The sequence below is a fragment of the Meleagris gallopavo genome, chromosome Z (assembly GCF_905368555.1).
Source record: "Meleagris gallopavo chromosome Z, MGAL_WU_HG_1.1, whole genome shotgun sequence".
NCBI lineage: Eukaryota > Metazoa > Chordata > Aves > Galliformes > Phasianidae > Meleagris > Meleagris gallopavo.
This window is the reverse complement of record NC_139435.1, coordinates 1,428,188-1,445,141: the sequence shown is the minus strand read 5'-3', so window position 1 is coordinate 1,445,141 and position 16,954 is coordinate 1,428,188. Positions and strand designations below refer to the sequence as shown.

General features: G+C 49.5%; 1 protein-coding gene across 4 annotated transcripts in view; it reads left to right on the top strand.

Moving 5' to 3' along the window:
- Positions 1-9,743, top strand: part of CTIF (cap binding complex dependent translation initiation factor) — a 95,132-nt gene extending 85,389 nt beyond the window's left edge. For all 4 annotated transcript variants that reach the window (XM_085213079.1, XM_085213080.1, XM_010725146.4 and 1 more), the window contains 2 exons: positions 5,560-5,613; positions 6,506-9,743. In XM_085213079.1, coding sequence (XP_085069205.1) covers positions 5,560-5,613; positions 6,506-6,721 — 270 coding nt within the window. In that variant the 3' untranslated portion in view covers positions 6,722-9,743. The remainder of the gene's footprint in view (positions 1-5,559; positions 5,614-6,505) is intronic.
- The last annotated feature ends 7,211 nt before the right edge of the window (positions 9,744-16,954 follow it).

The window sequence follows — 16,954 nt, the reverse complement described above, 5'->3', positions numbered from 1 at the left end:
GGTGTCAGAGAGAAAATCCCATCTATATCCCTGCTCACCCCAGGGTTTGCTCTTTTCCATATCCTCCATTGTGGATATGGATTTGGATTATGAACAACTTTGCAGGCAGAGCCAAATTTAGAGAAGCAAGGTCACCAGGGACAACCAGGGCCACCGGTGTCTCCTTGCCCTACAGGATTGCTGGAGAAGCACCTTCATTCCTTGGGAAGAGGTGGAAGGAGCAATGAGAGCAGATGTCATCCCCTGGCATGGTCTCTCCTCCTCACACTGGGACACCACTGTCAGCCATAGGATTTGGGTTTGGAGCTGGGGATTGGACACGGTGATTCCTATGGATCCCTTCCAGCTCAGGATGTTCTGTGATGCTATTTGTGTGTCCACAGCCACGTGAAGAGCCAGGAGAGCACCGAGCGTCCAGCAGCCAAGGGTGGGCCCTGTGCAATCAGCTTTTGCCACTTCTTCTTTCCCTTTCGGATGAGGTCACATCCTCTGCTCCCAGGGCTGTTATGGCTGCAGCCAGGCAGAATGAGGCTGACGGGGTGGCTCTCCCACTTCAGCTCACTCGCATGCATACCTCTGGTCCTGCTCAGACAGTCCCAATGGATTTGTCCCCAAGCTGAGGGTAATGCCTTCCACCTATCTCTTCTAATGGGAGCCACCCAATGGGGCTAACCTTGGGTTGCATGGTCTGACTTGATGAGCGACAAAATTGCCTTCGTCATTGTCTCTGTAGTTGCCTCTTAATGGTTTCCATCTTTGGAGGAATCCCTTTTGCTGTACCAGATCTGGGGAGAGGGATGTTTCATGGTTTCCCTTGTCTGCAGTGGGAAGGAAGAGGAGGAGTTTCCCACGGCTGGGCACAGGCATTGTTCTCTGGCCTTAATGCAATTTGCTCTTAAGTATCTCTTGTTGGAGCTCCTCGGGAGCCCAGTGAGGAGAATCAATGTTGTCATTTGCTGGGTGCAGTAGGCAAACCAATCTCCTACTCTCCAATCTCCTCCAGTCTCCTAGAATGTCCAGGTTGGGTAAGAGGAGAACAGAAGTCTCCTCCTCAGCTAAAAGTTGTAAGACAAGTAGATGCCGCCAAGCATCTCCTTCAGGTTGTCCCAGATGCAGCGTGATACGGTCCCTAACTCATTGTGGGGCCAGCAGTGCCCCATCCAGGTGGCCTCTTCCCAATGAAGCAAGTGGGAATTGCCATCAGCATCTTCCGAAAGGGGCTGACACTCCTGTGGGATACACCTTGTGCATCTCCAGTGGTCTTGGAACCTTCATTGTATCGAGGCTGGAGGCAAGAGGCTGGAATAGCAGAGCTTTTGGGGTGGCTTTGTTTCCTCCAAACATGTCCAGCCTCACCCTTTGCTGCTGATTCAGTCTGCAGCGGGGCTGGGTGGGAAGACAGTGTGCCCTATGCATCCCCTGTGACATGCGGAAAATCAAACCCTATAGCCTGTAAGGATATAGAGAAGATATGTTTTATTGGCAATTGTGCAAAAGCCCTGTGCAAGGGGGATAACTCCTCCACGTTTGCACACCATCTGGAAAAATCGTGCTACAGATATAGGGCGAACTAATACACAATAAATAGTTTCCCAGAATTGGGATACGTATTCATTATACCCCAAAGCAGGCAGACTTTCCCCTCTTGTGTGTGCCTAGTGGGTTGTGGGTTGAAGAATTTTGTTGTCTTTTTCGTGAAGGCTTCTGACCTTCCTCGCCGTAACTCCTGACAGAGAAGGGAAGCATCCCCCAAACTAGTTTCGTCTCGCTCTGTGGACATCTAATCACCTCCCTGCCAGATGTCTCAAGCTTTATCAGCATGGCCTTCATCCTCCTCACTATCCCAGACCCCGTGTCTGCTATCCCCGTTTCTCTAACGAGCTCTACATTCCTGCTTCTATAAACTATCCCTAACTATCTCCCTCTAACCCCCCCTATTCTCAGTTACTGCGAAACCTTCTTATTGCCTTTTACTTTTTCTTACGGGGCTCCTTTTCCACCTTTCACCTACCCCATCAGTTCCATAATGGGAAGGAATTCCCCAAATCTCATTTCATGCTTAGGCAACCTCAGCATCAGAGAAGATGCTACTTGTGCCTATGGTCTTCTGGTCCCAAAAGTTCTTCTGATGCCTAGCAATGGGGAATTAATACCTCTTCAAGGAGTTGCTTGTAGGAATCCTGGAATTGGCTGTGCTGATGGAGTGTTAATTACTCAGCCCCAACCCCACATTTGCATTTTGCTTTTCCCCAGTCTGTTTTCGCCAGTCTATGCCAGACAGACAGACCAACTCCTGCTCAGTGCTGGTCCCAGAGAAGCCCCAGCCACCCCATGGTTCTGGGTGATCATTCCAGGAGGTCAGAAAATCCTCTTTGCTTTCACACTGGAGTCATCACTGAAGCATCCCAAAGCATTGCATGCTAAGAGGCAGTTTGTGGCCAGCACTGCTTATGCCATTCTGCAAGCGTTGTCATATACAATAATTAGTGCAAAGCCTTACAGGAAAAGTGTCATTGCAGCTGTAGAGGGTAATATATGCATCTCCTGATGGGAAGAGCTGCACAGCATGAGCCAGCCTGCATGATTTGATGAGAAGTGAGGCAGGTTCTCCATCTTGCTCGTGGTGTGGGCACCCTGAGAGCTCTGCGTCAGCACTTCTGTGGTGTGGGTTATCTTGGTAGAAAGTGGGTAATGATCCCAAATAGTTGTGGGGATATGTACTGGTGTACTAGGGAGTTTGGCTTTACATCCAGTGGCCTGCAACAACTTCAAGTGAGTCCGTCAGCACTTGGAAGGAGGAAACTGGTTGTACTTGATGGAGCCCAGATGCAGTTTTGGGGCCTTCTTGCCTTCTCCTGGATAATGGAAGCACAAGGATGCTGAATAAGCCTTGGGAGCAGAGGAGGAAGGAATAGGGGATAATCATAGAACCGTAGCGTGGTTGGGTTGGGAGGGACCTTGAAGATCCTAGAACAATAGAACTATGGAGTGGTTGGGTTGGCAGAGGCCCTACAGCCCATCCAATTCCAATTCCAACTCCATGCCGTGAGCTGGTTGCCCCTCACCAGACCAGGTTGCCCAGGGCCCCACCTAAAGCCATCTACACACAACCCAGTGTGATGTGCCCTGGGAGATGCTGCTTGAACAGAGAGGTTGGACTGGATGATGCAAAATCTTCAGCTCTTCTGCAGAGCCCATCTTGGTGAGTGGAGAGAAATAAGGCATATGTGCTTGCTACTTTGTTTTGCTGGTGGATATTCACAGCTGCACTCGGATCTGCTGTGAGTGGAATTCCTTAGATGTGATAAGCAATAATGCCCAGTGCTCCCGATCACACACAGCACTTCCAGGAACAGACCCTCAAGGTATTTCGGGTCCAGAGCCATTTTTTACCCATCCCTCAGTGGGGCACAGATAGTTGAGAACTGGAGCTTTGCAGGGAGGGATGCACAATGCCTTCTGTCTCCCCCTAGTCTGCACAGCTCTCGATGCAGCACCAGCAGAAGAAGTGAGAAGCCTTTCGCAACCGTGTCCGGGTGTTATGTGACCGGCCGGGCAGATCCTGGCACACGGCCCCCACTCTTAGGAAATCGAGCAGACTCTTTGTCTGCTTTCCAGCAGCAACTGCTGCTTTGGCTGCACGGCTTCACCCAATACGGGGAACCGGCTAAAGAGCAAGGCGAAGTGTTCTTGCAGACAGCCTGAGCCCAGGGGATGATTGCTAGGTAAACCCAAAGTGTGTGGGGCTGAGCAGCCAATGGGAATGGAGTGAGACACAGTGGGGTTGTGGCAGCACAGGGAGGAGCAGTTATAAATAGTGAAATAAATAATAATTCCAACATGGGAGTGCTAATTTACTAAGTATAGTGTGTTTACCTTGAAATATTTTAAGTACGTAAAAATCAGATTGCAAACAATTAATGACATCGCTTAGGGTCAGGGTCTGGCTGTGCAAAAGCCACACATCAGGGCTTGCAGTTCGCTCAGGTTTGGGTTTGCACACTCAGTACTTGCATGCAGCCCTGCTTGTGTGAGCTGGTAGGAACATCCCAATGGAGTCGTCCCAGTGGTGACATCCCAGTGGTGACGTCCCAGTGGTGATATCCCTACAGTGCCATCCCAGACATGACATCCCAGCGGTGACATCCCAGTGGTGCCATCTCAGTGGTGATGTCTCAGTGGAGGCATCTCAATGGTGACATCTCAGTGGAGGCATCACAGCAGGGACATCGCAGTGGTAGCATCCCAGTCTCTGCTAAAGTGTACTTCTGGGCTACTGCCTGTTTATATTTATCCCTCATTGAGATAGGTTTTTGTTGTTGTTGTTTTTTGGGTGGAAGGTTTAATGTAATCTCTTGGGTTATTTTGCAAAGAATCTGTTAACTGTTTAGGAGAACTTATCTCAGAGCTTGTGGTTTGGGTTTAACCACTGTTCCCAAACAATTCAGTGGAAAGATAAACTTGGGGGAGCTGCTGCATGCATTCATTGCCTGGCTGGAGATTTGTCTAGCATGAGATCAAACTGACGGGACCACGTGCTTGTCCAGATGTCATCAACATCAGCTTCAAAACAGAGTGCTTTCTGCTGAAAACAGAAGAGAGCGAAGACACAGCTTTGAGACCTACCATAATTCCTCGAGTTACGTCTTGTTTTCCAGTGGTGGTGGTGGAGCTGTAAACATGTTCATTTCTAAAGGAAAGGAAACAGAAAAAAATGGAAGTGGGAAGAAGGGATGACTGAGGCTGAAAAGCAGAACATTGTGTTCAATAAAATGTGTGACTTCAGAGCAAATTCACTGCCACTGAGCTGTGTTGTGCATGGGCGGGTTTAATTAGCCCGAAGACTTTTCCACATTTTGCCTTTTTTTGATGAATTTCAGAGATGAATGAAATCAGTTAAGTCTGTCACAGCAATGCACCACATCACAGTTTTTATCTGCAGAAAAATCAGCCAGAGCAGTTCTGCTCTGTCTCTTGTGGCTTTAACAGAAAGCCTGAAATGATGACACTGTGTGCATGACAGTGATAAAGTGAAGACAAAAGCAAAGAAACGTGCACTATCAAAAAAAAAAAAAAAGTGGAAGTGAGTGGCCTTGCACGTGGCAGGGGGGTTGGAGCTTTATGATCCTTGATGTCCCTTCCAACCTGGGCCATTCTATGATTCCGTGATTCTATAAAAATTTGCATTTTTGACCCAGCTTTGCTCACAGCTCTTTGTTTTTGGGGATGGACGGGTTGAGCTGCCCTTTGCCACTGACCCATGCCATTGTGGCCTGACCCTGTAGCATCATGTTGGGGTGTTCTTGGAAGCTGCTTGTGCCTATGGGCCTGTGGGCTGTGTTTGGAATGCAGAGTTCTGGGAGAGCAAAGTTGGGTCTGGAATTGGCTCCAGTGGGGAAGTGGCTGAAAAAATCACTGCTGAAATGCCAAAAGATGAATGGAGATCCTTCGTGCTTCAAGGATAAGATGGTGGGAAGGGACCAGGGAGACTCCCGTGTTCTTAGCAAGCATCAATACTCTAAGAGAAGTGGTTAATCTCCAATCTCCTCTCTTTTGCAGTTGTTACAATCTCAGGATGTGAAGGAGGACGCCGTGCTGTGCTGCTCCATGGAGGTAGGGGAGCTCCACATCATGTTGTCTCTTCTGCCTCGTGCAGCGGTGATGGGCTATGCAGAGAGCTTTGCTTTGCTTTGTAGGGAAATTATGGTACCTATACAGCACAGATGGGATAGCAAAGTTGGGGTTGGGGTTTCTGGGGCTCATGCTGCTTTAGGCGCCCGTGGCCATGCTCAGAAGGGTAGAAACACAGTGCCGGTTGCGGTGCAGAGGGATTTGTTCTGCATCCGGAAGAGCCCTGCTTAGTGAACGGGGCACACGACAGCTGTGAATCAGCAGCAAATGAAGGATCAGGTAAAGGGCTGCACACCACATCACAGCACATGCTGTGTTTTGACAATAGGTGAGCTCTAGGTGGGATTTTTCCAAAGCACCCGGTGCTGCTGCCTTTGAAGTTGGTGGGAGATGAACCATGCACTCCTCCCTCCCATAGCCGCACTCATAGTGCAGCATTTCTGTTTTTCAACAAGAGAAGGAAACAGTAAAAATTCTTCCTGGAATGAATGGTAAGGCACTGGCACAGACTGCCCTGTGAAGTGGTGGAGTCCCCATCCCCAGAGGTGTTCAAGAACCGTAGAGATGTGGTACTTGGGCACATGGTCAGTGGACATGGTGGGGTGGGTTGGGCTTGGGGATCTTGGAGGCCTTCTCCAACCTTCATGATTCTGTGTTTCTGTTTAGGAACACAGCTAAATGGGCTTTGTGGGGATGGCTCAGTGGTTGGACTAGATCATCTTAGTATTCTTTTACAACCTTAACTGATTCTGTGATTATTGGGGCGTGGTGGCGATGGGTTGACAGTTGGACCTGATGGTCCTTTTCACTCTGAATGATACTGCCCTTCTACAAAAACAAAGCCGCAACGCTGTTGCCCCCTCTCTCCTGACAGCTGCAGAGCACCGGCCGGCTGCTGGAGGAGCAGCTGCCTGAGATGATGACGGAGCTGCTGGCTGCGGCCCGTGACAAGATGCTGTGCCCCTCTGAGTCCATGCTGACGCGTTCCCTCCTGCTGGAGGTCATTGAGCTGCACGCCAACAATTGGAACCCGCTGACGCCCACCATCACGCAGTACTACAACAAGACAATCCAAAAACTGACGGCCTGAGGGGCAGGGCAGGGTGGGGTGGGAAGGGGCGAGGAGAAGACGTGCACCTTAGCGGGATTCCAGTTGATGTACCCAAGCAGACAAACCCCAGCATGCTCGAGAATTATGTTTGTGGGGTGGGGAGGGAGAAGCATGTTTCTTTCAGCCTCGTCACCAAGTGCCACCCCTCCTCCCTGCCGTGTTTTTGTTGTAGGGTTTTCTTTTCTGAAATCGGCGTGTCCCGCCGGGTTATTGTTTGGCTTTAGAAAGACGACGGTGAGCCGGAGGAGCGAGCCCAATGGGGCCAGGATTGTTTTCACGCTGTCCCCCCGCCCTGCTCTGGCCAACTGGCAGCAGACAGCGCACAGCAGATGTCTGGGGAGGACAAAGCGTGGCACACACTACACAGACGCTCATCACTGACGGCTTTTGTCCAGCGGAGCTCTCGTTATTTTATTTTCCCCCCTCCTCTTCTCTTCAACTTTCTGCCCCCACCTCCGCTCCGTCTCCTCCGGATTCTGACAGGCACATAGGATGGCTTTCTGATTTGCACTGGGTTTTATTTTTTCTTGTATTTTTATTTTATTTTATTTTATTATCGTCAAAACGGACAATTGCGATCAGCAGGAGATGGGGCAGCAATGCTTACCCTCCGCTCACGAATGGCTTCATGAAGATGCTGAAGCAGGAGAAGGATTTTACAAGAGTCCAAAAACCACTGTAGGAGAAACGTAGCCACAGTCTTCTTGCCAGAAACCTCGCAGATTTACCCAAAAACACGTGCCCTGAGCTAGGAGCTCTGCGGAACATGGGATGCTGCTATGCTGCAGCATCTCTCATTCACTTAACAATAGCCCATTTATTTTTTTTAATTTTTTTTTGTTGTTGTTTCTGTTGAAAGAGTGCTTTATTGTAATTACTGTCATCATTGTAATTATACATTTAAGAGCAGGCCTGTTATAGTCAGGCCTATTCATGTACAGGGCAAGGGAGAAATGAAGACTTGGTGTTCTTGGGAAACCAGCAGGGAGAAGGCAAAAAGCATATGGCAAAAAAAAAAAAAGGGAGGAAAAAGAAGAGGAAAACAATGAGAAGCCAAAAAATACAGGTTTCCTGCTGCTTTCTCACTGGCTGCATTTCCTACCTAGTTTGTAGACTGCGGTTCGGTGGGCTTGGAGATTCCTTCCAACCCAACTGTTCCATGGTTCTGTGATCTTCAAGGTCCCTTCCAACCCAGCCGTTACACGGTTCTGTGGATCTCTGGGGAGCTGGAAGAGCAGAGACTTTCGACGTGAAGGTGTTGAGGAAGTGAGAGTCTTGGTTAGACGGTTCAGAGCGTTGGTTGCCGGTTCATTTGGTTGCCCGTTGGTGTGTCTGCAAATCCACACCTGGAGTACGAGAGAGGAACTGGGGAGAGGAGCTTCAGCGATCCTAAATGCTGAGGAAACAGAGAGATGATTGCCTGTATGGAAGGACCGATGCCAGGATCTGAGCTGGCAGCCTCCCTGCACCCGGCACCACAGCATCCCTTGGACCCTGCTCTCTGACGGGAGCAAAAGAAGGAAAAAAAAAGAAGTAAAAAAATACATAAAAAATCTAAAAAGGAAAAAAAAAAAAAAAAAAAAATCAAAAAAAAAGAAAAAAGGGAAAATCCCAGGGGGAGTTTTGCGCTCCAGCACTGGGATTTCTCCCATCAAAGAACTTCTGTGTGAAATCCATCTGTTTTAACGTCCGTGTTCATCCCACCATGGACCGCTCGGTCACTCAGTACATCCCTCGCTCCGTCAATGCGTGAGAATCTAGGAGTTGACCAAAAATGTAATTTTTTTTCCCCCAGTATTACGTTTTGCTGCTGGTGTCCCTCACTGTGGGGGCAGAGTGTGGGCAGCGTTGTATTTTGGGTGCAGAATACCCTCTTTTGGCCAAAAGTGGGGCTGGCACCACGGCGATGCCCCAAAACTCCAGCCCCCAGCATCCTCCTTCCCTTTGCCAAACAACTGCCAGAGATGAAGTGTTGGTGCCCACAACCAATTCACTTGGATTCCCCATGAGAGATTTCAGCCCTATTTGGAGAACTCTTTGTCTATATGCAGGTGGAACAAAAATGGGGGGGAAAAAGCAAGGTAAGTGATTTGCCTCGTTCCCCTCATCCCCCAAACGGGATTGATCAGTATCTATTCTTGGCATGATTGACGGTTTCGGAGGAAAACTTGTCAGAAGAACTTATGATTTATTCTCCTGCTTAATTTCATAACATCCCTCTCTTGGAAATACGGTTTTTATTTCCCCGCTGGGTATTTGATGGCTTTACACTAATTTCACTCTTCTTGGTGTGAGCTATTAGCCCATCCCAGTGACACTCAGTATTTTTCAGGAGAACCAACACGAAGGGCTGTGTCCATCGCCAACGGAGCAGCAGTGTCCTGCAGAAATTCACACTAGCAGTTCTTTTTTTTAATGTATTTATTTGCATTTGAAGAGGCACCATTTTTAATTTAATCATATTTGTTAAATGAAGCGCTTTAAAAAAAAAAAAAAGAAACAAAAAAAGCAAAAAACAAGGAGAAAGGATTTGGGGAGCATAAAGACTAGATATTCATCCTAGAGAAAACAGAAACTCATCATTTTCAGCATTTCAGAGACGAGCTGACAACTCTTTGTGGCAATGCAGTCTTCTTGATAGAACATCAGACCCACTGTATGCTATAGAACACGTCATCTGAGTAATAAATGTGTAGAGCTTGACGTTTTCCCATCGTTTTGTTGGGACGTGCCATCAGTTTTTGGTGTTGAGCTTCAAACATAGGATAGCGGGGGGAAGAAAGGAAATCACAGTGTCTGGTGTGAAACATTGCTCCATCCATCCTACAGCTTGTGTTGGAACTAGGGCGCTCAATGCTGCTCGGTGGTGCCCCTTCCCAGTAGGTTTTGGCCATGGGGATAGGGCGGGGGAACCCCGCAGCACATCGCGACCCGATGCACCGCTCTGCCTGTTACTCAATATATATATAATAAAGAAATAAAGCTGTGGTTTTTCCAAAAAGTCTCGTGTGGAAAACCCGTCTCAACCTCGCCGGAGTCAATTGGAGGGGGGTTTGGGGCTAATTGAGATGTGCGCGTTCGTCGGGAAGCCATGGGTCACTCGAGGTGAGGGCTTCGTGTCCTCGGCTGCCGGGCTATGGCAGGAGGAAGCAGGTGATCCACTCCTGCTGTGTGAGAGTGGCAGTGCCTCTTGCAACATGCCTACATCACCGCATGCTGCTCGCTGGGCTCCGAGCAAACAGGGGCAGAGGGAGGAGCAGTCCCCAGGTGGGAGTGCCACCAAAAAGCTCTGCTGCAGTTCACCCAAAAGCTCTGCGTTGTGTTATGCTGTTGGTAGAGCAGGGAAAAACAGAAGCTGCATCAGCTTTATGCGAGGGTGATGGCCTCGAGTTGCACCGCAGGACATTCAGGTTGGACATCAGGAACAATTTCTTCTCCAAAGAGTGGTGAGGCAGTAGCATAGACTGCACAGGGGGATGGTGCAGTCACCACGCCTGTAGGTGTTCAAGAACCATGGAAATGTGGCACGTGGGGACATGGTCAGTGGGCATGGTGGGGTGGGTTGGGCTTGGGTTTGAGGATCTTGGAGGGCTTTTCTAACCTCAGTGATTCTGTGCTTCTATGGAAATACACCTTACCCTGAGGTTGCAACTTGATGGTTTCACACCCATTACAGCACCGCCACAGAGTTAATGGGGGAAATATGCAAAGTCCATCTCAAGGAAAATGCCGAGATTTCAGAATTCCGTTCTGTCCCAAATTGCCCAGGCTTTTCACCAAAGTGCTTCATTTCAATGTATGTTATGTTGCTGTAGCAACAACATCTAAACAAAGTGTTTGGACTTCATTAGCACAGCCCTTCTCAATAGCTTCTCGCCGAGCCTTCCCATTATATGTTTCTGTTTGTGGAAATGGGCCTTGAGAGCAGCCTCTGTCCCTCCCCCAGAGCTGGTGCCAACAAAACAAGGTTCTGTGGGGTTGGGATGGACCCAATCTGGTTCCTGGAGGTCCATCAGACCTCCATGAGCATCTTCTGCATGTGCTGTGTCTTCTCCATGCAATGTCTCTGGCAAACAGGACAAACAGCAGGGGCTCATCCCTCCCAAATCCCATAGCCTGGCACATGGTCCTGCAAAACCTGCAGGAATTCTTTTTTATCCAGCAACCCCACTCGTAAGGAGAGCTCAGATTTCAATTCTGAAACTGAAATTTTAGTTTTTTGGCATTTCTACATTTCGAGCAACAAACCCAAACTCTCCTAGAAGAGCTTTGTTCCAGCAAATGAGGGTTGGAGAAGGGGGGAGAGGACGAAGGTGTATCAGGGACGGGTTACACCAACCTGTCTGCTGCTAATTACATCTATTGCGTTAAGAAGAACTGGTTTGAGGGCAAATGCTGCAAAATAGCGCTCTGGGGAGAAAAAGAAACAAAGTGCAGGTTGCGAAATTCACTCTATGCATTGTTTTACTGCAAAGTTAACTTCTACCCCAGGGTGTTGTGTTTTACTGCATTGCAAGAAATCAGACCCAGGCTCGCAGGTGCAGGCTGTGTTCTGGTAAAGCTAAAGCCCAGGCGTGAGGCACGCTCAGTGCTGGTGGTAAACCCATTGTAATTTTTTAGGCAAGGGGAGAAGCACTTGGGATCATATTGCATGCAGAGATTCCCCAGTTGTATTCGTTTTCTGGGGGCAGACAACCATCCCTGGTCCACATCTTTCCAATTCAGACACACCCTCCAGTGCCTTGCAGGGGAGATTTCTGCCTTTCTGCTGTTGGTCCATCTGGTCCCACCACTGTCCCACCATGGCCATGCAGAGCAAGGGAGCTCAGGTGCTTTTGGAGACCTCCAGGGAGGGAGAGAAGGGATCTGGCATGAGACATGCTGAGTCTGCACCCACTCTTCTGCACTTGATTGTCCCAAGGTGCTGGATCACAGGAACAACGGAAAAACGCATGGGATGGCACACCCCACATTGGTGGGCATGGTGTGGTGGGTCACCAATTGGACTTGCTGACTGTAAAGGTGTTCTCCAACCTGAGTTATTCCATGAGTGGGCACGATCATCTTGAAGGCCTTTTGCAACTTGAATGATTGCGTGGTTCTATGTTTGGGCACTATGGGCATGGGTAAATGGTTGGATGTGATGACCATAGTGGTCTTTTCCAACCTCCATGGTTCCACGAGGGGCATGGCGGTGGGGATGAGTTGATGGTTGGATGGGATGGCTGGGATGCTTACTGTCCCACCTGCCTGGTGAGACATAGGGTGAGGGAGGTGAAGAGGGACTGGTGCAGTCCCAGAGCCCGATTTTTGCTGGGAACCTCTGGGCCAAAATCAGGAGGAGCTTGAACTTTACCTATAATGTGAACGGAATGTGAACCCAGTGCTGGTTTGGTTTTCCCAAGTTCAAGAGAGTTCATGGGAAAGGAGGTGAGGAAGGAGGGCATTCTGCTTTTGAACTTGTGATTTCTGTGATTTCTGCAGGCAGAAATGCTGGAGAGCCACAGGGGAGGCATTTTCAGCCCCCACATCCCTGGCTCCAACCCCATATGCCCCTTCCCAGCGTGGCTATGGGGCTGCACCACACCACTGGTCACCTCCTCTGTGACCTAACAGTAACTTCCATTGTCCAGGGAGTGTACAGATTCATTTCCAGGAATGGGGCTACTGGAGGAGCAGTCCCCTGGGCAGCTCCTAACTCTGACACATCTGATGGCCATTCCAGGACTACTGCGAAATGTGTGGCATTCGTCTCTGCAGGGCTGCAGATGGAGTTTCATCATCATCTGCTCCGTGAAATGGGAGCTGCTGACATCCCTCAGCAGCGATGCAACCAAGTATATACAGGGTTTTATTTTCCTAACCAGCAGAACTCAAAGTTTCATATCATTCCAAGCAATCCTATCCCAACAGCACTGCATTTCCACCCCAAGCACTGGTGACACTCGAGCCCCCGGGCGCCGTTATCAATGAACTTTGGCACCTTGAACCATGGAAAACCCCTGAGCGGCGCCGGCAGCGCTGGGTGCTGGCGTCCCCGGGATCAGATGGCCCCAGGGGATTTGCTGGGAGTCCCATGACGCGCCTGGAAGGGAGCCTGGACGGACGGGCACCGCCGCAGGGCGCCGGCACGGGGTCACCGTGGGACAGCGGGTGGCCTCTGTCCTCTGTGCACACCCCTGTGATGTCCCATCCCTATGTGTGCCACCCCTATGTGTGTCACCCCTATGCATGCCATCCCATGTGCCCCCACCCCCACCCCCCCGTGTGCCACCCCTGTGATGTCGTACAGTGAGGGGTCAGGAGATTCTCCACTTGAAGGGGGTCGCAAAAATGAGAGAGGCTGAAGGAGGGGTAGCAGGAGGAGGAGGAGCAGCTGGAGGAATGTTAATTAACAGCAGCTTTTGCAGTGTTCTTTAATGAGGTCCAAAAACAGCTGAGAGGAACGAGAGCTGAAAGCAACGTTGTGTTGGAGTGGAGCAGAGGGTGGGAGAGGGCATACCAAGGGTGGATGGGTGATGCTATGGATCCTGTGCTGCTTCCTACACCCCTGTGCTTGGGGACATGGTCAGTGGAGATAGGAGGATGGTTGTGATAGGACATAGGGATCTCAGAGTTCCTCTCCAGCCTCAGTGGCTCTGTGATCACTGCAGTGCACCCCTGCCATTGTCCCTTGCACGCATCCATTGATGGACGCAGTGCTGATATTGAGACACTGAGATCAGAGTGTGATGGAGTGTAACAACTGCAGTGGGTGTTCACTTATGGGTGATCTGAGTGGTCCTCTCCATCCCCAGTGATTCCATGATCCTGTGGTATAGGGGGGATGACATTCAAGGTGCTGGGAGATGTCACAAGCTCCCCACACCTGCCAGCACACCACTGGACCCTGAGGCACAGTGCTCCATTCGGAAAGATCAGGAGCAGCAGGGAGGTTTCCGTAACCCAAATGATGCTGAGAACGGAAGGGAAGTGCCAGGCTGTGAGTACCAGCGCCATGCTGTCAGCCTCTGCCTGTGCCTGAACTCATCAACCATGCTTCAGCAGACTGATCTGGTGGAGGACAACCAGCCCATGGTAGAGGGTGGGGCTGGGTGGGCTCTGAGGTCCCTTCCAAGCCACACATGCTGTGATTCTTTGACCCCTGTGGTGCACATGGGTTGGTGTTTTCTGCAGTTCCCCAAGCCAGGAGCAGCGCAGTACTAGGAGATGGATTTCCCTTAACAAAGCAATCCCAATCTGGAGCTCTGCATCCTGCAGCAAGAATATGCCTCAGGTGAAAAATTCACCTCCTGAACTTGACACCCCCTCCCTGAGCTTTGGTGCAGGAGCAGCAGGGCTGACAGTGCAAAAGATCCATCACAAAGCATCCCCAGAGGCTCAGGTTCATTGCATGAGTACTTTGTGCCCTTTGGTTCTGCAGCAGAACCCAACAACTCATTGCCCGCAGCCCCACACCCGTGAACTCTGTCCACACATTGCTGCCTTGCTCCCATTGCAACCAAGAAACTTGGATTCCCTTATGTCACCCATGCTCCAGAGAATGCCTTAACACCAGGTTTCTGCTTGCTTTCAATGGGCACCTGCTTGCAATGGGTCTTTTTTCAGTTTTCCCTCCTCTTCCAGGCTCTCAGCCTCAGTTTGCCTTGCTGATAGGAGGCCAAGATTGTTTTCTGACCCATTCATCCCTGGACAGTGGCTCTGAAATGAGCTGATGAGCCTCAAGAGATATGTTATACCTATGGGTTACATCCATGGGTTATGTTCATGTGTTATGTCCCTTCACTGGTCAAGTGATGGGATCTGGGACTCACTCTCCTGCTCCTCAGTTTTGTAAAGTGCTTTGAGCAAGACAACTACCTTTGGGCTGGAATGAGATTTTCCCCACATTTTGAGCATATTCATATTGGCATTCTCATCTGGCCAGCTGCAGGGTATAGCTGGGACCAAACTCATCTTAGCTCAGGACTACAAGGCTTGGTGACACCAGTGGTCTGTCCCCAACCCGATACCTTCACTCAACATATGTCTCCATGAGTCCCTTCACCTAATGGACAACTCAATGGGTCCCTTCACCCAGTGGATGTTTTCATGGGTCCCTTCATCCAGTGGATGTTTAAATGTGTCCCTTCACCCAATGAACTTGTTAATAATCTGTGAGACAAGAGCCCACCAATTCCTTGGAGTCCTCAGGGCAGATGGGGAATGAGTCCCATGCAGAGCATCACCCAAGTAAAACATGGATCGTGGCTCTGCTCCATGGAAACCACTTGCTCCAAAGGTCTCAAGATAGTGGAGTTTTCCCTCTTGTCTCTTGCAGTGCCCATCACAGGCACTATCTTTCATCAGCAGTTGACAGTTTGAGCAGATTCCACGTATGATATATCAGCGGAAAGCAGCATGCTTTGACCCTTCTTTATTGCACTCTTTAATTACCACTTGGCAATGCAGGGAAAAAAAGCGCAATCGTGCTGTAATTTACGGTGGTGCAGGATATCATTAGGACATTTTAATGCCAGTTAAGCTGGAGCCACGGTGCAGAGCAAGATTACAGCTCACCAGAACGGACTGATTTCAGTCATCCCCAAATTTCCAGATAAATCCTTTTCTGGAGGGGAGGGGGGAGCGAGGGGGAGATCAGGACTGGAGTCTGTCTCAGCCAGCTCCTGTCTGAGCCTCTTAAGTGCAGGAGCTTTGAGTAAGGTGATTTTGAAGGAGTGGGAACCACGGCTAAGCTGTGCAGAGCACAGTGATATGAGGTCTGAGGCCACGACCACATTGTTGGACAGTTGTCATGGATGTCCAAGGAATTGGGGGGCTCATTCACAGGGGACATGTTTGAATTAGGTATCCTTCAGCAAGAAGAACATGGCACTGCTTGCAAGGAGCTACCAAGGGGCTGGACAACTGTGTCTGACTTTGCATCTCCTAGCCCTAGAGCTGAGCAAATGGGAAAGCAGATGAGCTGGTGCTCAGCAGCCTTCTGGCACTCTATTTTCCTCTACTTTTTTTTTTTTTTTTTTCTTTTTTTTCTTTTTTTTCACTGAAAGAGGACTAAAATTAGCACAGCAGGAGGTGAAGTCTGGAACATTTTAATTCAAGCTGCAGAAGTATTGAAAAGCTGTCGTTTTGCTGATTATCTCTTGGCTTTCAGACAGCAAACAGTGATGCCTTGTCTAATATTTTCACAGATGAGTGTAAGCAGAGGCCCCAGAAAATGAAGGACTCTTTAGGGTGTTTTAGGGTGTGCATTTTCTAGCACCATGACATCCAGCCTGGCAAGCCAGGTCCAACCAAAGGTCCAATCAAAGTTCCAAAAAAAAGTGCTACCAAAATTCCAAAAAAAAGTACTACCAAAGTTCCAACCAAAGATCCAAATAAAGGTTCGACCAAACCCAACCAAAGACCCAGACAGCTCAGCAGCGCATCTCCTGCAAGAGGCAGCTGCACAGGACAAGGTACAAAACGGATGTGCAGAGAATTTCCCAACCCCAGGAGACACTTGCAGTCACAGCTCACCAGCACTGTGCCCAGGAGGACACCTCAACCTGCTGTCTGCAGTCGTGCTCCTGCTGGTAGATGCTACAAAAGCTCAGAGGAGGTGAGAGTTTCACAACGATGACCATTTTATCCTTCACCTTTGGGGCCTTTGGTGGGGGGGTACCATGGAATGGGTCAGAGCATTTCTCCTTGAGCCTCTGACACAAACCATTGTTGCTGGTTTGACCACTGGACATACGAGAGGTCATTGAGTGTTTTAAGTCTGATGGCACAGAATGGAAACAAAATGAAGCAAACTGTACCACAGATGAAGATACACCAATGTCTGAAGATACACCTCTAGGGCACATCAAGCAAGACAAGTGGGTACATCCACATGATCCAAAGCTATTTTGAAGCTGGTTGGTGGGCTCAGTGAAAGCAATCCAGGTAAGGCACAGTCCATTCAGAGCAGACCAAATACTGTATCTCAATACACCCCTTTGGGTGGGGAATGTTGAATAGAAAGGGGCAGTATTGGGTGAATCTTAATGCTCACAAAGACTCATCCTCTACCACATCGGTCCACCACGTGAAGGCCAGTAGGATTCAAGATACGGATGCTGCACCTCTCTAAAGCAGCCAGGCTCCACAGGGCCAGTGGTTTCCACTCAGAAATTTGCCTTCACCAAACATAGGAGCTCCATCAGCTGACGGAACTTCTCTCCTGCT